This window comes from Leucopleurus acutus (genome assembly GCF_964270905.1).
Source record: "Leucopleurus acutus genome assembly, chromosome: 11".
NCBI classification, from domain to species: domain Eukaryota; kingdom Metazoa; phylum Chordata; class Mammalia; order Artiodactyla; family Delphinidae; genus Leucopleurus; species Leucopleurus acutus.
This window is the reverse complement of record NC_139152.1, coordinates 97832871-97860527: the sequence shown is the minus strand read 5'-3', so window position 1 is coordinate 97860527 and position 27657 is coordinate 97832871. Positions and strand designations below refer to the sequence as shown.

Sequence of the window (27657 nt, the reverse complement as noted above, 5' to 3'; positions counted from 1 at the left end):
GCCTGGCTGGAAGGTGGAGAGGCAGCTGCATCTGCTGGATCAGCTCCGGGGCTGAGTGGAGGGCAGGGAAGGCTCCCCAGCCCTGGGCTCAGGAGGGGGCAGGAAGACGAGGCTGCAGGAGGTGCTGGGTTGGGGGAGTGGAATGTGGGTGGGGGAGCTGGAAGAAGGTGGCTCACCCCAGCCCGCGGTTGGCATGAGGTAGGGGACTGGGGGTGGGGAGAGGCAAAATGGCCTGGCAGGATCTAGAAACAGCACTGGGTCCAGGTCTGGGGTGGGCCGAGCCCGCAGGGTGGGAGGCCTGGCATCCTGCCCCTGGTGCCCCCTGCCCAGCCCCCTCTCCGCACCATACTGCTGCGAGAATCCCCACAGACTGCACTGCTCCAGAAGGAAGCGCTGGATAAGCAGAGTGGGGAGAGCAGGCAGCCCAGTTACAGGAGGCACTGACAGCCCAAAGGAAATAATCCCTAATGGCAGACTTCAGGCACTAAGGCATGACAAGGAGGGATGAACCAGCTTGTGTTGGGCCAGACACGCCAGCATTTGCAGGTGCTGGAAGGAGCCAGGAGGCTGTGTGGTACACATGGGTGCACAGGTGGCCAGGAGCACGCCCTGCCCTCCCCCAACCCACAGGCAAAATGCAGCCCACACTGCAAACCCCCGGAGAGGACCAGAGGCTGTCTGGAAACCAACATTTTATTGAGCTCTCCTCACCCCGCAGAAATCTATTCCAGCAGATTCTTTTTGCCACGGGCATCACGGATACGGGGGTGTGGCCAGCACTCCCCCCGCTGCGCACTACTTGACCGACCCCAGAGAGGGAGGCTCCTCCTCAGGACAGGCCCCCGCAGAGCAGGCTGGGGCCAGGAGAGCAGGTCATTAACCAGTAATGACCCCAGAGGTAAATAAATTCATTTCTCTTACAAAAACAAGGGAAAAACTAGTATGAACCTCAGTGTCCCAGCACTCGGAGTTTAAATATAAAAAAGGGGCAACAGAAAACAGTTAAAAGCCAGCCAAACCGACAAGGCCACCTCCAGGGTGGTGGCGGAGCGGGCGGGGGGCCAGCCCCACCCCACGCGGGCCAGCAGCGGGTCAGTGGAGGCGGCACCCCCAGCTGAGCGTCACCACCAGCAGCAGGGACAGCGCCAGCTCGGGCCACGGGCTGGGGGACACCTGCGGGATGAAGGTGGGGACGAGTGAGGACCTCCAGCCTGCAACAGGCCTGCTCGCTCCACACCTGCTGTGTGGCCGCAGCAGGGACAAGGCAGGCGAGGGTGGGGCGGGGGAGCGCTCCGCTCAGAACTGGGCGGGGGGGGGGGGGTCTGGGGCGAGGTGACCAGAAAGCCGAGGGGCACAGGAGGGGTAGGAGAGGCCCGTGGCCCTGAGGACACGGCAGGAGCGGAGGCCAGCCCACCAGGGGCTGCCTGTCTGCCGGGAACTGGTGTGGGGCCGTTCTGCTGTGCTGGCGGGGAGGGAAGGGGAGCAGCCAGGGAAGCTGCTCAGGACAAGGAGCCGCTGTGAGCCACCAGTCCGCCACATGGAGGCGATTCCTGGCAGAGGGAGAAGCACGGCTCAGGTGTGGAAGCAGGCAAGGATTCGTGCATCTGGTCCACAAGCCAGAGTCTCAAACCCAGAGGCCTTTGGGACCAGGCAGCGGTAGAAACGGGGCAAGCAGGCAGGACCGGGTAGTAGGGAGTGGTGCGGACTGTGGCATCCAGAGAGGGTATGCCCCGTGGAGCAGCTGCACCACTGGCAGGAATGTAAGTCAAGGTCATGGAATCGAGGCTTACCCTGTCCCTGAGGGTCAGGAAGCTCCAGAGGCTTCTGTTCTCCCTGAGGTTAGTGAAAGCCACCATAAAACTTCTAAGAATGTCCCTCAGTCCTATGTGGCTGTAGGGAAAAACAAGCTGTAAGACAAAGGGGGGCAGGGCCATTACGCAGGAACAGGGGCGGAGACGGCCTTGACTGGAGGTGACAACTGTCACCCTATCCCCCTTCCCTGGGCGCCTCCACCAATGAGAGGCCTCTCTCCATGGGCTGTTGGTGGTCCCGTAGTCATCCTGCTCGGGGTCTGGACTTGCGTCCCGGAGCCGGACCCAGGGCAACGCCCCGCTGCCCACCGGCCCAGAGGCAGGTCCAGGGGAGGAGGAGCCGTGTTCTGAGAGGCCCGGGCTCCTCAGAGGAAGGCTGCCTCCCCGGAGACCAAGGGACCGTGTCAGCTTGCATCCCGGTCTTTTGTGGTAGGGTCTCTCCGTCCCCACCTGGGCAATTCTGTGAGGTTCCGAGAACCTGCAAGGAAGCCGGCAATTCCCGGAAGCTGAGTCCACACGCGAGAGCCCGTGCCATGCAGAAGGCTCCGCCCACACGGCTGGGCACAGAGCTGCGTCTTGGCTCGCTCAGCAATTCCTGTCATTTTAAGTAAAGGCTCTGCTGGAAAGGGGTTACCTCGGCTCGATGAGGGGAGGACAGAAAGGCACCGGGGTCTGTGGCCCAGGCCAGCTCCAGGAGCTGGGGACCCAGCGGGGGAAGGGGGAGCTGCGGGCTTCAGGGCTGCCCAGGAGCGGAGACACCGGGGGCCAGCCCTGGTCTGGGGGGGTCCTGGGCCGGGCAGGGGCTCGTCACCTGTACACGGTCATCCGGATGGGCTCGACGAACTGGGGTAGCAGCAGCCTCAGCTCCATCTCGTCAGCAATGGAGGCCAGCTGCATGGCCAAGTAATGGGGGCCGTCACTGCAGGGAGGCCACAGGGAGCTAGCTGTTGCGCTGGTGACCCACAGCCCCAGACCGACAGGTTCGTCGCGAGGTTCGGGGGCAGGGAACCTTCACACACCCCTCCTCTGGCTCCCACTTTGCTTCAGAAGCAGCCCGTGGGGTCCCCTCCCCTGGAGTGCAAGTCCTAGACCCGGGGGAGAGGGCTGCCCAGGAGAAGCCTGTGCCCACCGCCCCCCCTTGTGGGAGTACAGGGAGACACTGAGAGCCTGTGACAAGCAGTCAGCTTCCCTTTCCCTTCCCAGGATGACTGAGTGCCCCAGAGAACCCTGGGAGGGACCCTGGCACATGTCCCCTGGACCCCAATCCTGAGATTACCTCTGATGGTACCACCCCTTCTCAGAAAGGGGGGGCTACCTGGCCCCTGTCTAGGCCCCCCATTCTCACTGAATGAGTCCCTGATGGAAACGGGGCCGTGCACACGCCCACCGGGCACCTAGGCCGGCTTCAGCTCTGCTCTCAGCGGGCTGCCCACATTCCATCCCGGTGACTTGGCTGGGAATTCCCAGGACCCTGAGCCCCTCCCAGCCTAGCCTTGGCCTTCTGCCCAGTCTGGGGTAGGGGTTTGCTAGGGAGGGCTGGCTGGCAATCAGGTAGTGGGTTGGGTTCAAGTCAGGACAACACTGCCCCGGGCTCCATCTACAGATGCAGCGTGGAAGGGCAGGTGGCAGATTTTCAGGTCCCTCCAGCCCTAAAGTCCCGACCAGTCCCAAACCCCAAGTCCAGGACCTAACGGCTAAGCGATTCCTGAGGCCTAAAGCAGGGGGAAGCATCCAGAACCCTGGTGCTGATGCTGGGACAATCTCTTCCTGGCTGCCCTGACAACTGGGTCAAGTCTGCATCTGAAGTGGCCTCCTTCTGACTTGCTAAAACTGAATCCATCTCTTTAAGAGGCCTTGAGGTGACTGGGGTCCTGAGGGCCAGGAGGCACCCTGTCTTAAGGCCACAAGCTTGAGTCATTTTGATGGCCAGTGCCATCCTGGGACTATGAATATGCTGGGTGCTCTGAGGGGCCCCTCTGTGAGCTGCTGTCAGAGCACAGCTGCCTCGCCCAGGGCACCTGCCTGTGTGACCACGCCCAGGGAATTTCCACTCTGCAGCCCTGTCTGGAGAACCCAGAAGGCTCTGCTAACCACCCGGCCACGGTCACTGACCAGGAATGGGGATGGGCAGGGCCCAGAGGCAATTGGGACCTACCTGTAGGGGGAGACAGGGTGGAACTCCAAGATATTGGTCACGCCGGGTGGCCCCTCACCTTGGTCATCCAGGAAGCCAGGGCCATGGTTTTGCAGGAAGGTGTACAAAAAGAGGTTCCTAGAGAGGGGTCTTGCTTGATACATTTCTTCTCTGGAGAAAAAAGTAGACTGGATGCTTTGGGGTGTTGCTCACTAGCCACCTTACCTCCACCCTAGCTTCCCCGGCGTGGATCCTGCTGTGCATGCCTGCTGTGTGCCTCTGGGCAAGTCACTGTGCCTCTCTGTTCTGTCATACACCCCCTCAGGGATTTGGAGAAGACTCATAAGCGCCCTTGCCTTTTTCTCTCTTTTTTTTTTTTTGTGAAAAGAGAATCAGGGAATTCTCTGGTGGTCCAGTGGTTAGGACTTGGTCGGGGAACTAAGATCCGGAAAGCCGTGGGGCACGGCCAAAAAAAAAAAGAGCAAATCAGACTACAAACGTATGTTTCTAATACTGGCCCCCAAGAGGCCTGTAGTCAAACTAAAAAACCCACGTGTCTGGTGTCACAGTGGCCTAAGGCTGGGCTCCAGCAGGAGAGCCAATTCGTTGGGTTCTGCCAGCTTCCAATTGCTACGCCCCTCCAGCAGAAAAAGCAAATGCAAGCTACACGAGGAAAAGTCACCCACAATCCCAACTCCCAGAGGGATATTGCCAGTTTCTAAACACATTCACAGCACACACATTTTCAAAAATGGGATCACTCCTGGGGCAGGGAGCGGGGCGGAACGAACTGGGAGATTGGGATTGACATATATACACTACTGTGTATAAAGTAGATAACTAATGAGAACCTAAAAAAAAAAAAATGGGATCACTCCTTACATAGTACTTTATAACCTCCTTTCTTCGCTTGATGTCTCACCTCTCCACTCCCCTGGCTCCTTGCTAATAGAACTAGTTTTTGGGGTGGCCCTGATCTGTGTTCATCTAAGGCAGTCTGACACTCCTGTTCTCACTTTCCCGGCACGCCTTGCAGCTAGTGGTGGGCATGTAACCCAGTTCTGGTCAATGAGGTCTCAGAGTCTGACATGGGGGCTGAAAGGGAGCAGACACAGCCTGGGCAGCTGTGTTTACATGTTCACATCATCGCTTGTGATAGCCGGTGAGGCCTGTGACCGTGTTCACCAGAATTTACCCCACACTGTATCAAACAGCCTTCAGTCCGGAATATAGTGAATGAAGAACCAAAGGGCCTGAGTTCAAATCCCAGCTCTTCCACTCAGCAGCTGTGTGATGTCACAGTTTTCTCATCTGTAAGGTACCCCCCCCCCCGCAACTGGGCTGTTGGGGAATGAAGGAATCTCCTTTAAGTACTTTGAGCAGAGCCTGGAACACGGGGGGAACAGGCACTGTTATGACCTCTGTACTTCAGTCCATTATTCTTATAATAATAATAAATTGTAGGGAATTCCCTGGCAGTCCAGTGGTTAGGACTCCCCGCTTCCACTGCAGGGGGCACGGGTTCGATCCCTGGTCGGGGAACTAAGATCCCATGTGCCGCGGCGCACGGCCAAAAAAAATTAATTGTATTATTAACTAATTGGCTTACACCCAAGTCTCCTGCTCCCCAGGCCAGAGTGGACCAGCGTTCATCCCTGAAGTGGACTGCAGGCAGGACGTGCACGGGCACAGAGACACGGAGCTAAACAAGCACGCGTGCGCTTACCACGTGCTTTCAGCATTAAAGGGTGACGGCTGGAAATGCAAAGAAAGACAGGGCAGGGGCTCGTGGGCACACAGGTTAAGGTTCCTGGGTCCTCCAGGTGTCTTGGGGCAAGTCTAGACAAGTTATTCTCCACAACGCATCCAAACTGCATGCAGAGATGGACATGATGTCATCAAAGGCGCAGACAGGTATTTGGGGGGTCTGGGGCACTCTGGCCTTTGAGAAAGAAAACCACATAAGGACAGCATTGTTCCAGAGAGAATAAATGCCCAGAATCTGTATCAAAGAGAGATGGCTGTTTCAGTTTCCTGAGAGGCAAACAGTTTTACATCTGTTCCAGATGCAAGCTCAGTGTGAAAGGCAGGTCCGCAGGAGCTGGGGCTGGAGAGATCAGACGTGTAAACACAGCCACAAAGGCCACAAAAGAGCCCCGGCCTGACATATGCCACCCGCACCTGTCAGGACAGCCCCTTCCCCTGTGGGCTGAAAGGAGCTGTCAGGTCAGATCTGGTGGGTGGAGGGAGGGTGGCCCCCGGCAGGCCTGGGGGAAGGGTGCTGCCACCTGCTGAGGGTACCTGCAGGCAAAGTATTAAGAGGGCCTGACCCAGCGACTCCCCCAAACCAGCAGGGAGGGTCACGGGGACTTTCCTAAGACCCCACACCCAGCAGAGGTACCACTCTGGGTGCCTAAATCTTCACACATTTGTTCTAGAGACTGCTGGGTATCGGTGAAAAGCCATGAGGTGAATCTAGATCCACCGGCCATCCTTGAGGAAAAAGTAGACAACAAAACTACTATGGTTTGAAGCCACTTCTGTAGCCAGGGGTGACTTTCATCCCTTCCCCTTTTGATTAGGGGAGGCTGAACCAAGGTCACAAATCCTACTCCCAGGCCCCGGACCCCCGCGGGGTTGGGGCGGTGCATGGACACCACTTTGGGGCGGGGTGGGCTCAATTAAGTTAGGTTTACCTTAAGAAAATTGTAAATGAGTCTTAACAAGCTAGATCAACATACAAAAAACAGCATTCCTACAAGGCAACTAGAAAATATTATAGACAATAAATACATCTACAGAAATATAAGGGTTTTGATCAGGAATGAATTTAAGAAAGGATGCTTAAAATCTTTATGGACAAAAATTTTAAATTCCATTAACGGACTTAAAAGACCCAGATAAATGGAGACAGGTTTTAACACTGCACAGGTTGTAAGCCCTGTGAACTTGACCGTGTGTTAGGCTGGCATTTCAGGAATTGGGACCAGGAGCTCTTGCTGCCCTCAGGCCCCAGGCCCCAGGGTGTCTATGCAAATGGCTATTTTCCAGGGAAAGCTGCCCCGTCAGGGAGATGACGTCATTTGCATCAGTCTCCCTGATCCCTCCCCCCTCCCCCCTCCCCAGCCCCCTGAGCACGGGGCTCCTCTCTTCCCAGGGATGGCTTATGGTCCCGTGGACACCCCTTCCCAAGGGGTCACAAGGGGACTTCACTGGGCACATGGCCTGAACCTCACCTTGACCCACCGTCTCAATATCCCTCGTCCCCAGTAGACGCCTAGAATCCCGGGCACCTTGTGTACCAAATGGGATGAGGGGCCCTACCAGGCAGGTGCCTGACCAGGGACAGTGGCTACTGGCAGCTTGGCCAGGCTGGGGGTGAGGCCGTGCTGTGTCTGACCAGCTCCACGGATGGCTGAGCAACGGAGTGGTGCCTCCCCAACCAGACTGAACCCGCGTCTGCACCTTCATGTGGGTCCCCAGACCCCTCCGGACCTCTCTTGGGCTGGCCTGGGAAGAGAACAAAGACACCAGCCTCTCTTCTCCCCTTGCTCATCATCTGAGCCCTGCACGGATGCTCCAGGACAGGTGGGGGGATCTTGGGTTAACGTCCTAACCCACCCACTCGCTTGCAGTGAGATCTTGGGCCAGACCCTCAATTTCCTTATCTGTTAAATGGGGATAATGGTCCCAAGATAATAGGGTTCCTCTTCCAGGCAAGAACAAGCACTAATTGTCTTATAATCCTGGCTCATGTCTGGGTATCTACTATTGTCAGGCAGTGATTTAAGCCCTCCCTGTACATGGATTAACTCTAAAATGCTCCCCACTTAATCCCGTATCTAAGTCAGAGAAGTGAAGATTGAATCCAAGTCCTCTGCCCTCTTGCTTCTAGCCAATGCAAAGGTTCTGGCTGGTCTCAATGGAGGAGAATCAGCAGTGAGGCCTAGGCTGTCCTTGGGCCTCTAGATCTGAGCGAGAGAACAGTGTGGCCAGAGGGCTGGGGGCAGGGTCCCTACGGCAGCCTGCCAGCTCTGGTCCCTCCCAGCTACCGCATCACCCCAGTGGAGGCCCAGGGCCGGTCCCTCCCGTCTGGCCCTGCTCCTGCTGGGGTCTCCAATCTGATCTCCACTCAGCAGCCTCAAATCTGACCCTGCCACCCCCTCTTAGCTCCCCAGTCCCCTCGGGAGACATGCTACACCGTTACCAGGACCCTCTTCTCCCCCTGGTCGCCTTAGCCCTGCCACCCCAATCCTGGACCTGGTTCCCACCACACTACAGAGCACGTGCCCAGACGTGCCAAGCCTCTAGTCTTTGCCTGGGCAGTGCCACTGGCCATCCTCAGTCTCCTTTTGACATCCCTGTTGGTCCCTGCTGGGTGTCCTTGGGTAAGTCAACCTCTGTGCCAAGCTTACTAACTCCTCAATGTGGACGCTAGCAATAGCCATTTCACGGGGGACAAACAGAAGCTGGGACTTCCCTGGAGGTCCAGTGGTTAGGACTCCCGAGCTTCTACTGCAGGGGGCCCGGGTTCGATCCCTGGTGGGGGAAATAAGATACCGCAAGCCACATGGTGTGGCCAAAAAAAAAAAAAACAAAACGTAAAAAGAAGCTGCCCTTACTGTTAATCTCTGCTTCCTGGCACACAACACAGAGCAGATAAATGCTTGTCGAATGACTAAACAAAGCCAAGTTCTGAGGTCACTGCAGCTGCAGATCCAGGAGCCTGGACTGGTTTCAAGCATCTATTTTTTTCCAGCATATTTGCAAATGAGTAGTTTAAAACCCTTCTTTGGTGAAAGGAAGGCACACCCACCCAGGCTGCAGCCCACACATACCCTCCTGCACACTCAGTGGAAACCCATCTTCCTCCAGAGCTCCAGATGCAAACTGCTGTCCCCACAGCCATGAGGACACCTGCAGGGCTTGGAAGGGAGGGCAGGCTCTGGACCAGCCAGCCTGCAGTGTCACTGGCTGTGTCTCTTCCACACACACACTGAGATGGGAACAGCTGCCCCCTCTTTGGAGGGGGGACCCTCAGTTGCCCGAAGCCCAGCCTTCCCCCTGTCCCTGCAGGCCTTGCAGCAAAGCAGGAACAGGTGATGACCCCTCTGGGACCACATCAGAGCCATCTGGTAAATGCAGTCCTGGGTGCCAGGCCAGTGGCTGCTGGGTGGATCCAGCTGGAAAGCCCTGGTCCCCAGTCTTTTCCTTTGGGGCTTCCCGCCCCCTCCATGAGCAGGGCAATGCCCTGGCTTACAGAGCACCCAATGCTCAAAGCATCAAGTGGAAAAGCCCTGACCTCAGCAAGACAGACCCAGCTTCCAGTCCCAGCTCTGCCACGGCTGTGTGACCAGAGCCAGAGAGGGCTCTCCAGCACAGAAGCGGCACAGCCTCCAGGACTGTTCAGAGGAATAAAAGATACCACTGTTGCCCATTTTCTGCCACCTAGCAGGGGCTCCACAGCTGGTTAAGAAATCAACAGACCCAGAAGGGAATGGGAAACAGCTAGCCCCTACTTCTCTGGGGGCCAGTTTGACAGTCTCTACCAAAGTCACAAATGCACACAACCCTTTAATTTCTGGAAATGTGTCCTCCAGTGAGGCCGGCCTGTACCTGGCAGGATCTTGCTGGGCCAAGATCCTGCAGGTACATGCACACAGCAGGGGGCATGACTTAACTGTGCTGCCACACGGGTAAGAAGAAAAGACAAACACCTCCACCTGCGTGAGTGCATCTCCTGAAGGAGAAAGGAGATTAGTAAAGAGGGGAAGGGGCCTCTCTGGGACAAAGGTAGGAAGGAGACTGAATTTTTACTATAAATGTTTTCCTCTTCCTGAACATATGCTGGTATCACTGATTCAAAAAATAAAGCAAAAGCAACTGTTTCAAGTTCACAGCTTTAATTTGCGGTCTGAGATACTGATGTTTGTCTTAAAGGTCTGTTTCAGGAATCAGGCATCCAACCCCTCCCAGCCCCACTCCCCGCCCCTGCACCACCGCTCCCTCCCCACCTGGCAGGAGAGGTCCAGACTTCTGAACCTGCAGATGTCCCAAGCAGCTGGTCTGATGTGGGTGGGGCTCACTTCCCTTAAGTGAAGGAGAAATACCTGGGGGACTAAGAGAGAGGAAAGAGAGGAGGGAGAGGGAGAGGGAAGTAAGGAGAGGGAAAGGTGATTTAAAGCAAAAGGATGGGAATTCACCTGTGGGGTGGGCAGGAGTTAGAAAGCTGCAGCTTGGAAGGGACGCCCCTCAAGTCCTACTGCCGCAGCAGCACCGGAGCCCTCCTTCCACCTTGAACCCCAGCACAGGTGCTGGCCTGAGCCACCTGGGACCAGGCGCAAACACTGCCAGCCACCGAGCATGAGGCTGGGGTGGCCTCGGGCAAAGGCTGCCCACTCTGGGCCGATGCTTACCGCTCAGTAACCCCACACCCTTTTTATTTGCATCTAGAGTCCAGCCTCCGTCAGGACTCAGGGTTGGAACCGGGAAGGGCTTGTCACACACATGCGTGGGAGGAGCTACATTCAATCTGGCCTCAACCCCAGGACACACCCTCGGCCGCAGTTCAAGGCCACAGTTTGGCTGGAGTTGCTCAGGGCTGACCGGGCTCCAGGTCCCCAGCGCCTGACCCGATGAGCTCCGGAATGTCAGCGGAAAGAACGATGCAAGACCAGCGCCCTCTTCTCCTCCCCACCTGGGCAGGTTGGCCCCGCACAAATGGAAGGAGCTGGGGCCTCTGGGTAGCGTGGAAAGAAGTCACGATTAGCTGTGAGTGACAAGAGCAAGCTAAGGACCTGCTGTTTATGCAGATGTTGACTTCTCACTGCTTACACAGTATTTATGAATGGAAACGCTGTAGCAAAGGGGCCCTGGGCTGGGCGCACACCTGGGTTCTGCTCCAGCTTGCCTGTGCTACTCTGGACAAATTCCTTAGCCCCTCTGGACCCCTAATTCTTCACTTGTAAAACAAGCATTGGGGACAGATTCTTTTCTGTCCTTTCCTGCTCAAATATCCATTAAAAAAACAAACAAACTGTAGAGAAAGTGTAAAAGATTAATAATTCTCTTGACAACTAATTTTGAAATGGTTTTCAACCAGTTTGCTGAGGTCTGAAAGTTTCTGTCCCGCCCCAAATTCCTCAGTTGAAAACCTAATGCCCAGTAATGGGAAAAGGAGGTGGGGCCGCTGGGAGGCAAACAGATCATCAGGGCTCTGCTAGTGGGTTTCGTCTCTTCTAAACGAGGCCCAGGAGAGCTCCCTTCCCCATCCTCCACTGAGGATACAGGAAGTCTGGGGCACCCTGACCTTGGACTTCCAGAATCCAGAACTGTGAGAAATAAATGTCTGTGGCTTATGAACCGTCCAGCTTGTGGTATTTTGTAAGAATACACACTTCAATGAATTGAACAGAAAAAAGGCAGGGGAAACATGGTGAGGAGACCCTGGCAGGCCAGGTCGGAGGGGATCCAGTCGACCAAGTCCTGTTGACACCCCTGTGCTTCTCCATCACCATTATTAGAAAGGAAAGGTGCCAAGATACCGCCTGGGTCTGCAGTTTAAGAAGCATGTATTTCAAACAGTAAATGCTGAAGAGGGTGTGGAGAAAAGGGAACCCTCCTACACTGTTTTTGGGAATGTAAACTGATGCAGTCACTATGGAAAACAGTGTGGAGTTTCCTTAAAAAACTAAAAATAGAGCTTCCATAGAATCCAGCAATCCCAATCCTAGGCATATATCTACAAAAGGTGAAAACTCAAATTCAAAAAGATGCATGCACCCTCAATGTTCATAGCAGTGTTATTCACAATAGCCAAGACATGGAAACAACCCAAGTGCCCATCAACACATGATTGGTTTTAAGACGTGGTGTGTGTGTGTGTGTGTGTACACAATGAAATATTACTCAGCCATAAAAAAGAATGAAGTATTGCCATTTGCAGCAATATGCAATATGTATGGACCTAGAGATTATCACACTCAGAGAAAGACAAATATTACATGATATCAGTTATACGTGGAATCTAAAACAGCACAAATGAATTTATTTACAAAACAGACTCAGACACAGAAAACTTATGGTTACAAAAGGGGAAGGGGGGGATAAATTAGGAGAATCAGATTAACAGATCCGCACTATCATATACTACTTTTTTTTTTGGCCGCGCCAGGCGGCATGCGGGATATCTTAGTTCCCCGACCAGGGATCGAACCCGCTACCCCGCGGAGTCTTCAACACTGGACCACCAGGGAAGTCCCCACACCATCATATATAAAATAAACAAGGATTTACTGTATAGCACAGGAAACTACATTCAGTGTCTTGTGATAATCTATAATGGAAAAAAATTTTTTTAAATATATATTGTTTCTGAATCACTTTGCTGTACACCTGGAACTAACACAATACTGTAAATCAACTATACTTCAATTAAAGTTCCTAAGAAGAATTTAAGTGAAGGACTACGCCCTGCTTTCTTCAGTTCTGGGTCTCCTTCCAGCGCTGTGGCGTCTCAACCACTCACGAGACCCTGTCACGGAGCGCTCCAGTCAGCAGCCTTGGGGGCTCCCATTTCCTCCCTGGGACAGATCTCAGCTCCCCACTCCCACCTTTTCACACCCTCAACCCCACCTTTACACCCTCCCTCTGCCTTCCCCACGTTGGCATCGGGGACCTGCTTCTTCCTCCAGGCCCAGCCCAGAACCCACCTCGTTCCAGGACAGAATTATCTGTTCCGTACCCAGCATCCTGCGTAAACAGACCTGGATTAGGCACTTAGCCCATTACGGGTCTCATTAAATGTTTACCTGTCTATCTGCCCTGGCTCAGAGCAGGAACCCTGTGAGCGGGGACAGCCCAGTGGGAACCAGACAGTACAATGTCCAATAGAATGAGGGAACTGGGCTCACAGGACAGTCAGCTCCTGGCTGGGGCACCCTGGACTGGACAGCCTCACCTTTTGAGAGGAGGCAGAGGCTGCACGCATGGTATACGGTCAGCGCTCACTAATGGGAAGCTCTCGTCTGGTGAGTCTGGAGCTCAGGAGAGGCGCATGCCCACCCTGTGTCAGAGCTGGGATTTCCCGGATGCGTCATTGTTGGCACACGGGAAATCCAGCCCATCTCCCTGCCGGGACTCAGAGCCTCCTCTGAGGTCCAAGCCAGACACAAGTGACCCTCCCCAGATAGCCACGTGGGGCTGCCCGCTCCGGCCCAGAGCTTGCATCTCCTGTCAGACTCTGGGTGACCCCGTGTCTTCTCCCACCTCCAGAAAAACAGGTTTACCAAGCAGTGCCTGACAAGGCCCAGCGGGTGTTTTGTGTCGTCACATCCTAATATTGACACTAGGATAATCAGCTGCCCTCCGTGAGCCGCCCCAGTGCCCTGACCACCAGGCCTGGCCTCTCCTGCCTGCCTCAGGGCCAACGAGGGACTTGGACCGGGGACTTATTTGCTTACATCCAGGGCCCGGCCCCAACCAACCCGCGGCAGGACAAAGCCACGACTGCACACGTCCACTCCAGACCCGCTGCAGGCTTCCTGGTGGCCGCCGACAACAAAATCCCGAGCGTGCCGGGAACTTCCTTGAAACCCCTTGGAATTGTTCTGAGCCAAGAAAAAAACAGCCGGACTCTCGTGGGATCCACTATGTCCACGGCAGGGGAAGCAAGAAGCCATTAATTGTCTACAAACTTAATGGGTTCACTAAAAACAGGATGCTTTCCAGGGAGAGGGGAAAACACCTCCGAGGTCAGGGTCAAGACCCACCGACGGATGGAGCCCTTCGCGGTGTGCCCCCTTCCATTTACTAGAGGATTGGACGTGGAAAAATGGACTATAACACTGCTCTCTGCTTTCTTTGCAGCTCAGTTTTTATACCTACTAACCACTTAAGAAAATTTACAATAAACATACATACAACCCTCTAACCAGCTTCTTCCCAGAGTGCCCAGGCTGTGACGGGCACTGGAGATGCTCTAATGAGTGTGACCTTTCTAAATTCCTCTTCTAATGGAACTACAGGCTAGTGTAAATCACACGAAGTGAGCACACATAATTCCCACACTGTCTTGAGTGTCCTGAAGACAGTATAGTCAAGTCTTAGGCCAGCCCACACTCTGGAGTGTTTCTCCCAAGACTGTTCCTCACTTTCTGAGACGGACCGCATTCTGTCTATGGAATGTGTATCTCTCTAAATAAATCCACTTCTTACCTATCCAAAAAAAAGGTACTAGGCCAGAGGGACCGCTGGGAAGAGTGGGAGGGCTGTGGCTTTAGATCAGGTAGTCAGGGAAGACTTCTCAGAGAAGGAAGCAACTGAGTTGAGATGATGAGTCTGACATGCACAAAGACCGTGCTGCTAAGTACATCACTCCATCCCTCCCATGCAAGGCCACACAGAATCCCTGATGCTTGGAGAAATATTCCTTCTGACATAGCTCCACCAAAAAAAGAAAAAGAAAGACCACCTGGCAGCCATCTTAGAAGGTAGATTAAATATGTTCCCCACCCTTGCAGTGTTTAAGAATCCGCCTGCCAATGCAGGGAACACGGGTTCCATCCCTGGTCTGGGAAGATTCCACATGCTGAGGAGCAACTAAGCCCGTGTGCCACAACTACTGAGCCTGCGTGCCACAACTACTGAAGCCCGCGCACCTAGAGTCCACGCTCCGCAACAAGAGAAGCCACTGCAATGAGAAGCCTGCGCACCGCAACGAAAAGTAGCCCCCGCTCGCCGCAACTAGAGAAAGCCCGCGCGCAGCAACACAACAAAGACCCAGCACAGCCAAAAAGAAATTAAAAAAAAAAGTTCCCCACGCTAAAGGACATTTTGAGGCACTCCCTGAAAGCTCACACTCTGGAAGCCACCCTCTCCAGACCCCTCAGGCATTTTAAACCAAACCCAAGCAAAAATAAACTTGTACAGTCTAATGTTGGTAAGGCTGAAGAAGCCACAGTGACCTTGAGGTTAAAATGGTGGGAAATCCCCAAATCCTGGAATGAGAAGGGAGGGGAGATGCGGGGGGTACACAGACAAGCAGCACCAGCAGCCAGGTGCTAAGACTGGAATCCAGGCCATTTAGGGACCAGGTGCAAATCACCCAAAAAGTGCTGTTCCTAAGGACCCATTCCAAGGGCATGTCCAAAATAAGTAGAAATAAGATTAAAGTGTTAACTCCAGAGAAGTCAGTAACAGCCACCAACACTTGGGGGTGGTGTTCCTCCGTCCCTGTTGGGAAACCTCATGGACCCATTTTACAGAATGAGCAAACTGAGGCTCAGAGGTGGAGTAGCCCGTCTAAGACAACACAGCTGGAAAGTGGCTGCGTGGGAGAGTTTGGCCTGGCTTCTAGGAAACGGCTCATAATGCCTCCTGAAATATGTCTCAGTTTCTCCATCTGTAAAATGAGGCCTACCATCCTTGGAGGCTGGCCAGCACAGAGCCCTCCCTAGCGTAGTAAGGATAAGGCCGATAACCCTCCCTTCCTCCCTTCCTCCCTTCCTGGGCAGCTGGAGCAAAGCCTGCGCAGAAAACCAAGCCACATGGGTGCTTGAAAAATGTTTCAACAGCAGCGGCAGCAAGAGCAACAGCAGCAACACCCGGCCCCCAGGGTGGCTCCTTCTGGCGAAAATTACAGTAACAATGAACGGTTTACAAAACGACTCACACCCAGGAGGTAACGAGCCCGGGGCACCCCACCCCCACCCCCAGGGCTGGTTGGGGCCGCGCGGGGCTGGCGGCTGGACCCCTCTTGGTCACCGGATAGAACGCGCCCGGCGGCCCCTCCAGCGCCGCGGCGCCCGGCGGTCCCCGGTTTACACAAGCGAGCCGGGCGCCTTCCCCGCGCGGCGCACCTGCACTGGGCGTGGGTAGGAGGAGGGCGCCGCGCCCGCTCGGCGCGCAGTTCCTGTTCCGGACTTCCCCGCGTCCCGAGTCCGGCCGGTCTCGGGCCCCTCGAAGGTGCGCGGCTCCGGGGCGCCCCGGGGTCGGCGGGGACCGGTGCTCGACGCCATCTTCCGTTTTTTGGTGGCCGCGCGGCTGTACCGTCTCGGCCCTGGGCCTCGGCCCTGGGCTGGCAGCCCCGCTCTCTGGCCCGTCCCCCGAGGACGTGGGAGCCCGGCCCCGGAGGCCGCGCAGGAGGGAGGAGCGGGGCGATGCGGCGCCGGGTTCCCGGGGCGCGGCGCAGAGGGGCCGCCCCATTGCACAGATGCGGAGACTGAGGCCCGCAGGGGCCCCGGCTGCCACGGTCGCCAACCGGGAACTGGAGCCCCCGCCAGCGAGGAGGTGTTTCGGAGCCGGGGTCCCCAGACGTCGCCCGCGAGTAACACCCGGGACAGGGAAACCTGGGTACGGGTCCCCCACCTTCCAGCCGGCGCCCAGGGCAGCCCCCGGGCGCTTACCTGCCGGGCTCGGGCTGGGCAGAGGGGCGGACGCCAGCGGAGTTAGGGTCACAGCAGGGGGGGCAGGGCTCGGACTCACCTCGCGTCGGCGGTGGCAATGGCGGTGACGGTGGCGGCGACCGCAGCGCTCGAGCCGGGAGGCGTATTGTCTACGGCTAGGGGCCCGCGCGCGCGACCATATAAAACGCCGGGCCCCGCCCCGGCCCGCCCTCAGGGCCGCCTCCCCGGCCAATAGCACGGACTCCAGGACCCAGTCGGGTCCGAAAGGCAACAGAGCTGCTACAAGTGTGATCTGTTTACTTGTTTACTGTCTTTCTGCCTCCTGCGGTCTGCAGGTTTGTTTTGTCGCGTGCGCTGGTTTGCTCCGGGGAATATTTGTGGATGAATCCCCTGGCTGCGTTTGGGTGGGTATTCCAGGATCTTTATATCCTCAAAGAACTCCTAGGGGATTGATGCTTTTTTCTTGCCCGCGAGGCTCAAAGAGGACTTAATGACCTGCTAAATGACAGCATGAATTCAGCGTTCAAATATTGGCGCTCTTAGTGTTGGCAGCTTCAGGAGTTAGGTTTTGTTTGTTTTTTTTTTTTCTTCAATTTTTTAAACTGTGGTAAAATGCACATAGCAAAATTTGCCATCTTTACTATTTTTAAGTGTGCTGTTCACGGGTATTAAATACATTCATAATGTTGGGCATCCACCTCCATAACTCTCCATCTTTCAAAACAAACTGTATACCACTAAAAAGTAACTCCCCATTCCTCCCTCCCCCGGGTCCTGGCAACCATCAGGCGTCAGGTGTTTTTAAGCCTATTTCACAAATGTGAAAACTAAGACTCAAACTTCTGTAGAAACAGCATCAGCAGCATTCTACCAAAGCCTGGCGTCTTCCTGCCCCACTCCTTCCCACCCCGCATCCTTCCAGCTGCACCATCCATCACACCTCCATTCCCATCGCCGTAGTGGGGGCAGCTGCCCTGGCGCTCCTGGGCCTAGGGGGAGATGAGTGGCAGAGAAGGGCCCCCAAAGCCTCGGGGGAGGGAGGTGAAATCAGAAAAGGTCCAGGCAGGGTGGTACCCAGCCCTGGGGCGGGCTAAGGAGGTGTAGGGTCTCGAGTCCCCAACCTGTTATTGCTGGGGTGTGTTGAGGTGGAGGAATGCAGAGCAGAGCACTGGGGTTACAAAGTAGCTGTTGTCCCAGGAACAAAACAAAGCTTGTTTACCTCAGTCCTGCCGCCTATTGGAACAGAGAAACAGCAGGGTCCGGGGAGCTCCCCTCGCCTTAGTTCTGCCATTTGCTACCTGTTGGAGATCCCCTCACCCCTTCTTCCCACCTCTGGAGTGATGACACTGATACGGATGTTTCCTTCATTGTTCTCATCTGTGAAATGGGATGACGGCATGCCCCCTCCCCCCCCCACCACCCTATAGGGTTATAGGGAGGATCAGAGGAGATAATCATCAAATGTTTAGTAAACTCCCAGCAGAGTTTAAGCTTCAAGGCCCCTCCCACCCTCTCTTCTGGCCTCTTCTGATTTTGTAATCCTTTCTTTGAGGGCCTCCCAAATCACATTGACTCCAAGCCCTACAAAGCCTGGATTTCCCTGGGCTGCTAATAGCCACAGGGTGCTTTACAGGCGGAGGGAGGAGCCCTCCAAAATAGGGGCCTCTCTCCAAAAGCAACTCTTCAGATGAGAAAACAGACTCAGAGGGGAAGCAATGGCATGGTCTCATCTATGTGTGTAAGAATGCTTCCAGAGGGGTCTCAAGGCTGAAGCCATGGTGCCAGGTACAGAGTAGGCATTCAGTAAACATTAGTGGAACAGCTGAAGGAAGGAGGACAGTTTAGGGACAGATGGGGGATAGAAGTGCCCAAGGAGGGGGTGGGTGAAAATATTTGCCTTGCAAGGTCCCCAAATAATATGCAGATCAAACGGACAGGAGGAAGAAAAGCCTTTTGAATGGGAATTGAGCCTGTAGAAGGCCTTGTCTTCCTATCAGTCCAGAAGAGATTAGATGGCAAATGCTAATAGCAGTAACAATAACAATAGGAGCTGCCAGGCTCTCCTCAGATCCCTCAACCCCAGGGCTAAGCACTTTCTATTATCACCTATAATTCTTACCACTGTCCCATGTTACAGACACCAGTATACCCACAAAGGGTCCATGTACAGGCAAGAGAGACCTTGTGGACCCATTTTACAGATCAGGAAACTGAGGCTCTGAAAAAGGAGGCCAGCCACTTGCCGGAGACCACCCAGCCCTTAAGCAGCAGAAGCAGATTGAAGCCTGGGTCTCCCTACTCCTGCTGCAGTGTCCTTTCTACCCTCCATGGCTGGCCTCCAAACCTCCTGGGCCTCACCTTCCCCTTCCCCATCGGGATATGCTGGCCTGTCCCAGGGCCATCAGGCTGTGGATGCTGCTGTCAGAAAATACCACGATCCCGTGGGCAGTCCCTTCCTTCCCTGGGGCCTCCTTCCTGAAGAGCTGCCTGCTCTGGAGCCTCCGAGCCCCAGGCAAGCCCCTGCTGCTGAGGCCATGACCATGTCTCTCCGCAGTTCAGGGATCCCTGACCCAGCAGACCCTCTGCTCCAACTTAGGGTTGAGTTTTGTCCTTACTGTGACTTTCTTTGATCATTCATTTAACAAATATTGACACCTACCATATGCCAGGCAGGGGGGTAGGTGATGGGGATCTAGAGACGACACATTCATGGCATTAATACAGGGCCCACATCCAAGTGGGGGAAACAGTGGAGGAGAAACCAGTGACAGGAGAATAGAGCTCTGGGCAGCTGGGCACACAGCATGCGCTCAAGGAGGGAGAGTAAAGCCAGGCAGTGTGTGAAGAGTGGGGGCGGGGTGGGTCTTTTAACCAGGGTGTCAAGGGAAGCCTCGGTGAGGACACAACCTTCCTGCAAAGGCTTGAGAGAAGTGAAGACGCCTTGCAGAGAGATGAGAACATTCCTATGAGAACATTCCTCCAAGGCCCAGGAGGGGAGGAGAGGGCAGGTGGGAGCCCCAGGGAGAGGGCTGGCCAAGCACGTTTGCCGAGTGCTGGCCTTGGCATCCAGGACCCACCTGTGGAGCCAGACGCCAGAACACGTTTTAAATGGCTGTCTTTCCACGTGCCATCCCAGACTATTGTCCCAGCCTTGGGACACCTTACCTGGAAACTCCTCCAGCTTTGACAGGGACTTTGTAGTATCAGGAGGGACCCATCAACGGGCTTCGAGGTTCTCTCCTGAGCTGGGCCTGAGCTTCTTGCCAGGAGCTAGAGCAACCTCACGGTGACATTCCACCCACGCCCACCTGGTGGACACCTTGTGGGGATACCTTCCCAGGAAAAGAGGCTGTTGAGAGCCTGGTGGGCTGGGCGTGTTGCCTGGGTGAGCTCAGGTACCCTGCGTGGCCTCCTGAAGGGTAGATCTCCTCACTTCATGGATGAAGAAACCGAGCCTCGGAGATGGGTCCTAAGAGGTCCGTGACCACACAGCCAAGAGATTGCAGGGCGGGGGCTCGAACCCAGGTCTCTCTGACCTGTCTGATTTGGGGGTCTGTGAACCCCCTGAAGTGAAACAAAATGGCAATTGGGGTAAAAGCATTTTCTGGGGAGGGAACCTGCAGCCTGGTGGGTGAGGGCTGGGACTTCGGGGCCACACAGCCCTGAGTTAGAATCCCGACTCTGCCACCTAAAACTCGCGTGGCGTCAGGTAAGTGCTTGGGCCGCTCTGAGCCTCAGTCCCATCCTCTGTGAAATTTCCCACCTCCCAGGGCTGCTGTGAGGATGAACACACAGGAAGCCCTCAGCGTGATGCCTGGTACCCAGTAGGTGATGGGTAAACCCAGAGGCTCTTATTGCAGACAGGGATTAAAAACTGCTGAAGAGTTTGAGGGAATTCCCTGTCAGTCCAATGGTTAGGACTCCGTGCTTTCACTTCCGAGGGTGTGGGTTCAATCCCCGGTCAGGGAACTAAGATCCTGCAAGCCGTGCAGTGCAGTCAAATTAAAAAAAAAAAAAAAAAGAAAGAAAGAACTGGTGAAGAGTTTGACATATTCACAAAAGAAACTGTATCTTGGAGATGCGTCATTTATTAAATGAAATACACTTTACAGATCAGTGTGTCCAGTACAATCCCACATTTAAAAAAAAATCCATATAGAAAAGTCTGGAAGGAAATACAGCCCTGCAAAATGGGAATAGCGATCATCTCTGGGCATAAGGATGATAGGCGGTTTAATGTTTGGCCTTGTGTTCTTCTGTATCTTCCCGGTTTTCTATACAGAAGTACATTAACTTATGCTAGTATCAGAAATACATCACTTTTTATTCCAAGAAGAGGAAGAAAAGTATGTTTGGTCTCGTCCCAGGCCAGAGCTGAGCCAGAGACAGCAGCAAGTGCCTTTTGCTCCAAGTGAGACAGAACCAGGATAGAGTTCACAGTGGGCCTTAGGCAGGAAGTACAGGAGCTCAGGAGAAGGAAAACTAAGAGCTGGGATCCTAGAGAGGAGGCAAGCATATCAGGAAAGGCTTCCTGGAGGAGGAGGTATTTGAGGGCACCCTGGAAAGGGGCTGGATTCCAACTGGAACAGAAAAATGGGTTTGGCCTTATTGCCCTGTGGGTACCTGGGAGCCATGGAACGCCTCTGAGCAGAAGAGGGAATAGACCTTTGGGAATTGGAATCTGGCAGCCACGTGGGGAGGTATTAGAGGGGAAATGATGCCTCGGAGTCTCTGAGAATGCCCAGGGCTCCTGAACGGAACGCCCCAGCCTCCATCCAACTGATAACAGTGCCCAGGTTGCCCCTCCCCCAAAGCTCCGCCTCCTTTATTTTGTGTTCCACACCCAGCCATACTCACTGTCCTCTAGTTAGTGAGGCCCTCTGTGGACAGAGCTGTTGTGAAGCCTCTGGGAACCTTATTACATCCCCATTTTACAGGTAAGAAGACTGAGGCTCAGAGAGGCCAGCTGAGCTGCAGGGTAGAGAGGTGTGGATGCTGAGGGATGAGTGACGGGACCTTCCCTTCCCTGGCCTAATGCATCAGAGCTCCACTTTCCCTCACTTTCTGGGGAACGGGGATGGTGACACCCAACTCATACATCATGACTGTTCCGGTCACCCAGTGGTTGGTGGGGCTACTGCTCCCCTTCTTCCCCCCTCGCTTTATCTTCCTTCACAGCACCTTCTGCTCTTCGCATATGTATTTACCTGTTTACTTGTCTATTGCCTGGCTCCCTGCCCCCCACTGAGACTAAGCCAGACTTGGCTTGTTCGCAGCTCGTGTAGTAGGTGCTCCATAAATACCTGCAGAGCAAGTGAATGCGTGAGGGTGAGCATTCTGGGGCCAACACGCTCCTCTACTTTTGGTCTGTTTCCTCCCTCTGTCCCTCCCTCGGTTTTCAGACATGCAGACAGTTCTCCCCCTTGAGCGACATTTTTTTTTTTTAACATCTTTATTGGGGTATAATTGCTTTACAATGGTGTGTTAGTTTCTGCTTTCTGAACGACATTTTAAAATTGCTGCCAGCTTCCTTCTCTTCTTTAGCAAGGCGTGTGAGGGGAGGGTGAGGCTTCTCCTTGTAGGACCCCAGGTAGGGGGTGAGGATGCACATTTACACGGTTGTCCCTGGAGCTGTGAGGGAAGGTGCGGGGATTCACAAGGAGCCCATGGGGGTTGGTCCCTCTCGGAGTCTGGTGATGGTGGTCCCGGGCGGGGGAGTTGAACCTTTGCACAGCTCAGTTTCCCCTGGGCATTGGGTTCAGAGACCTGGATCAGGCCAGCCCTGCCTAGACTTGCTGCCAGGCAGGTGTAGACTGACTCTACACAGGGCCAGGCAAGGCTGTGTGACCGGTGTAGCCACAAGGACCCCAGGCTTCAGGGTCCGGAGTCCAGGCTGTGTGACAGCTGAGGGCACTCGGCCTCTCCGAGAACTCCCAGGGATGGCGGGGGTGACCGAGGGCAAGGCCAAGGACTGGCGCCTGGTGTGTGGTGGGTCTCCGGCCGAGGGCCAGTGGAGATGGAGAGGAAGTCATCGGAGTGGGGTGGGGTCCCTGGGTGCCACCTGGGGAGGCCCCTGGGGACAAGAATCGGTGGCAGTAAGATGATTTTTGAAAGTCAAGGCTGGTTCTTGGCAGCTTGAATAACATCTTGGAAACCCAGAGAAGAGAGTTACCCCACACACCTTTTTGGGGGGACTCAATTCCCCCCCAAAGCTTTGGCAGGTGCCTCCTCACAGCCATGAATAGGCAGATGGATTTCTGCCCCTCTGGTCCCTTAAAATCTTCTGCTTGTTGCAAACCCCTTGTAATGAGCTGGCCCAAGGCCAGCAGCGCCGCCCAAGCTCCAGGCAGCTGAACTCCTGGGCCCCTTCTAGCCTCCGGCCAGCTCAGAGGGCCTCTGAACTCGAGGAGCTGGCGGGGGCGCCTGATGCAGGAGAGCCTCCGGCCTTGGAGGGAGGCCACAGCCGGCCAGGACAGAGCGCCACCAGGAGCGGGGACCAGGGGGCCTGGAAGCAGATGGCTAAGGCCCCCAGGAAAGCAGTGGAGAACAGAAGTGGGCAACCAGTAGACTTCACAGAAGCTTCTCCATCTCCCTTCCTGATATGTAAGAGGCACTTCAGGCCAATGCAGCCAAATTAAACTCGTCTCCCCCAAACTTACCTCTCCCACAGTCTCCCCGTCTCAGCTGATGGCAGCTCTGTTCTCCTTGAATGTGGGTCAGATCTGAGGACTCTTCTTTTTTTTTTTTTTGGCCATACCACACGGCTTGCAGGATCTTAGTTCCCCAACCAGGGATCGAACCCGTGCCCTCCGCAGTGGAAGCACAGAGTCTTAATCACCGGACCACCAGGGAATTCCCTGGGGACTCGTTTCTAATGAATATAACGTGAAAGTCTGAGGTAGACCCACATGTACTAACACGGAAAGACATCTGTACCTGTGCTGTGTTAAATGAGATAAAAACACTGTAGAATAAGTATAATGTGAATTGATTTACGTAGAAGAGTATTTTTCATTTGCCTTGGAAGTTCTGTAAGGAACACACTAGAAGGTCAAGGTTGGGTAACAGGCGTGGATATCACTCACTGGTCTTTTCTTTCTCTTGTACATTACTTGTAACTTTTGCCATAAACATGTATTATGTTTCTGGTCATAAAACAGTAACTTTTTTTTTTTTTAATTTTTAGCCTTGCCATGCGGCTTACGGTATCTTAGTTCCCCAACCAGGGATCGAACCCGCACCCTCGGCAGTGAAATCGTCGAGTCCTAACCACTGGACCGCCAGGGAATTCCCAAAACAGTAACTTTTTTTTTTTTTTTCCCAAAACAGTAACTTTTTAACAGTGAAAGAAGCCAGACACAAGAGAGAACATACCGTATGAATCCATTTATATGAAGTTCAAGAACAGGTGAAACTAATCTACAGGATGGAGGTGAGACTAGTGGGCACCTCTCGAGGTGGGATGGGTATTGACTGGAAAGGGGCATGAGGGAACTTTCTGGACTGATATGCATGGTGGTCGCAGGGGTACCTGCACCTATAGATATGCACTGAGGTGAAGGCTTCAGATTTGTGCACTTTTGGGTACGTGAATGAAAACTTGATACTACAAAGCACAATGATCAGACCTGAGACGGCCAAGAGCGAGGGTTTTAATCAAGACCCAGTTTTACAGCTCCCAGGGGTGCTTGGCAGGCTGAGCCCACGGTGGAGCCAGAGGGGCCAGCTGTGCTGGTGACAAGGGGACTATCTCAATTGAAAACAGAACCAGCACGTTTCAGAGCAGATTATGAGGCTTAACCAGCCAGGTCGCTCAGCTCAGAGCCACGACAATTTAATAGACACGCGCTAGGGCCAAAAGACTAAATGGCCCGTGTGACCAAAATAACCTAATCTCATGCAACCTGTCAGGGGGACAGAGAACAGCCTCCACTCGGTCAGACAATTCCAGGAATCCGGGGTCAGGGAGGGGGTGATATCTGCTCCTGAAGCATTGTAGAGGCCCTGGACAGCAGGCTGTGGACATCCTGCAGTGACGGCCACCACCGTCCTCTGCCAGGAGCAGACTCAAGGCCCCAGGTTATCGCTCAAGTTGGGTCTGGCGGGAGGGACGAGGCCCACGTGGGTGCCGGCAGGAAGGAGCCCCGGTCCTGCAGAATCTCCTTTCACCCAGAAATAACATCCCTTCTGACAGCGGAGTTTATCAGCATGATAGCAGATTTTTTCAAAACAATAACAGCAGCCCCAGCAGCTCCCTCAGCCGGCACTCAGCAGGGACGGCTGGCCATGGTGTCAGCGGCAGCTGCTGTCCACACCTCTGCTCTGGGGGAGGAAGCCCCTAGGAAGACCTGGTCTGTACCCCGAGACGGGAGGCCGTGTACCCCACATGCTGGGCCCTCAGTAGCCATCTGTTTCACAGATAAGTGAATTTCCCCTTCGCCCTCCCGTTTCATCTTCACAACAACCCTCCAGGCTAAGAACCGAAGGTCCCACTTTACAGAGGAGGAAACTGAGGCCAGGCAGGTGAAATGGTGCACCCAACTCAGGAGCCAGTTTCTCATTCCAGGCCCTGGGTTTCCCTGTCTCATGACTGTTAATTACCACTCTCTCAACTCCCCTTCTCCTGCCTGGAAGAGCGAGGAGGACCTGGGAGACAGCATTTGGGGATGGTTTCTCTCACAGGAAATCATTTCTTTCTTTCTTTTCTTTTCTTTTCTTTTTTTTTTTTTTTTGGCCTCACTGTGCTGTGCGGCTTGTGGGATTTTAGTTCCCCGACCAGGGATGGAACCTGGGTTCTTGGCAGTGAGAGCGTGGAGTCCTAACCACTGGACTGCTAAGGAATTTCCAGGAAACAATTTCCTTGTATGTAAAGTTCTTCAGCGGAATTCCCTGGCAGTCCAGTGATTAAGACTTTGTGCTTTCACTGCCGTGGATACAGGTTCAACCCCTGGGCAGGGAGCTAAGATCTCGCAAGCCATAATGTGAGGCAAAAAAAAAGAAAATCTGAAGGCTTGTCCTTTTTTCTGAGGAACTGTATGTATTCCCACATCCCCACTAATAACAGAAGAAGTGCAAATAAAGCAATAATGATACTGTCCAACATCTAAGCCTTTGATAGCACACAGCGCTGGCAAAGCTGTGGGGACCCTGTCTTCTTGGGAATACACTTGGATGCCGCCTCTTAGGAGGGCAGCTTGGTCAGCGTCTCAAAACATGCCAGATGCATGTGTTCTCAGACCCAGGTATTTCACATAAGGATATTCTGGGCAGAAGGGATAGCATGAGCAAAGGTGTGGAGATCGGAAAGCTGAAGTGTGGGCGTTTGACAGAAAAGGCTCGTCTGGCCCTTGGCCTCGGAAGGGAGGGAGCTGCCAGCCCCGCCAGGTGGCAGGACATACTCGTCCCCGCAAGGACTGGGCTGAGCCGTCAGTGAGTCGAATGCGCTTCAGGGGAAGGAGAATTCTGGAGAGGAGGCCCCGGCTTGGAACCTGGTTGAGGTTGGAAACAGATGCTTAGCTGCCTGGGCTGGGCTCGGCTGGCGTGCACAGCCTGTGAAGCCCTTGCAGCATTTATTTCTTTTTTCTATAATCTGGGGAAGCGTGTTTTATGAGCCCAGTTCCCAGACTAGCAAGCAGGCTCAGCAACAGGCCGGGTCTACCGTAAAACTCCAGTTTGAACTCAGGTGTGACTGACGTCCAGCTTCAAGGTCCCTCATTCGTTCATTCCCAACTGGAATCTTAGCATCTCCCCTGGGCAGCATGACTCTGGGGACAACAGAGGGTGTCCAAAGCCCCTGCCCTCAGGGGACTCAGCGTCTAGAGGAGTGGTTGGAACTGGGAAAAACTATTCAGCCAATGGCGTAGAGGTCTGAGTCCTCTGACACCCCAGTGCCTTTGAGGGTGGGATTGTTGGATCTGAGGGAAGAAATGAAACCTAGTGCAGCCCTTTCAGGACCAAATGTCTGCCTGGACCAGAATGTCCTTGCACATTTTCTATGGGACGTGGCCCAGGTCCGTGTGGGCCCCAGGAGAACTGCGGGGCCTGGGCCAGCCTCCTTGCCTCCATGAGCCTCAGGTTCCGTCTGTGCTGAACAGGGATAACGGTGTCAGCCTCCAAGGCCACAGAGGGACGATGCGGAGACCCTGGTGTGAACGGGGCTTCCGTTCTCATGTTCCCATGGGAGGCTGGGTAGCTTAATTCATTGGCAGGAACTTTTCTATGACCTCCTTACCAACACCAGCCCTCCCTGTTGGCCACCTCCAGATGTTTTCCTCCCCACACCCTCAGTCTATAAACAGCGGCCAGCAGTAGAGTTTCGGGGAGTGGGGGTAAAGCGTGTGGTGTACTGGGCTGAAGGGAGGGACGAGGGCATATTGCATTCGGGTCCGCGGACTTCCCTGGTGGTCCAGTGGGTAAGACTCCGCATTCCCAATGCAGGGGGCCCAGGTTCAATCCCTGGTCGGATAACTATATCCTGCAGACATGCTGCAACTAAGAAATCCGCATGCCGCAGCAATGAAGATCCTGGGTGCCGTGACTAAGACCCAGTGCAGAGAGAGAGAGAGAGAAAGAGAGAGAGAGAGAGAGGGAGAGAAAGAAAGAAAGGAGAAAGAAATAAATATTTTTTAAAAATAAATAAATAAAATAAATTCGGGTCCGTGCGCCTTACACAGTTTGTTGAATTCCAGTGACAGTGCTGCAAAGGCACGTGCACAGACACTACGGGATGTGAAACCGAGGCCCAGAAAGCAGCCTGTAGACCCGAACTCAGACCTGAAGAAAAGGATCAAGATTCAGGCCTTTTCTTCCCAGTCCTTACTGGTCACCTTTCATGGGGCACAGAGACGAGCAGACACAGGCAGGCAGTGGGGACACGCAGGGGACTGGTCCTGGTCGGCCGCATAAATGGGTTCCCTGAGCCTCCCTTACCTGTATCCCCACTTCTCAGCCTCCATAGTTCACAGAACCGTCTGTCCACAGTCCCCCTGCCGCCAGCTACTATGGAAGAAAGAGCCCCAGATGCAGAGTCCCGCAGACCCGGGCTCAAATCCCTCTGGCACCTGCCAGCTCCCTCCATCCTTCAGTGGCCCTCGCCTGGGCCATATGGAGGAGGCTGAGGCAAGAATGTCTGCAAGGGCTCGACTCCTGAGCCACACTGGGCACTGGGCATGGGGGGCGTGCAGGACCCTGAGTCTTGGGAAGATCAGCCCGGTCTCCCTCGGGGGCTTCTGTGTCTGTGCTGGGGCCCTTTTGCAGGGGTGGGGAGGGAGGGAAGGGCAGATTCCCCAGGAATCTGAGATCTGTCTGG

The 27657-nt window shown here is 54.5% G+C and overlaps 1 protein-coding gene across 1 annotated transcript; it reads right to left on the bottom strand.

Annotated features, from left to right (window-relative positions):
* Positions 1-688: 688 nt before the first annotated feature.
* BIK (BCL2 interacting killer) lies at positions 689-18722 on the bottom strand (the record flags this gene model as incomplete). Its single annotated transcript, XM_082850473.1, has 7 exons — positions 689-1173; positions 1791-1890; positions 2623-2730; positions 3967-4116; positions 16429-16504; positions 17278-17338; positions 18708-18722. 7 exons carry the CDS (start codon positions 18720-18722, stop codon positions 1093-1095), a joined length of 591 nt encoding a protein of 196 aa, XP_082706599.1. The 3' UTR covers positions 689-1092.
* Positions 18723-27657: the final 8935 nt, after the last annotated feature.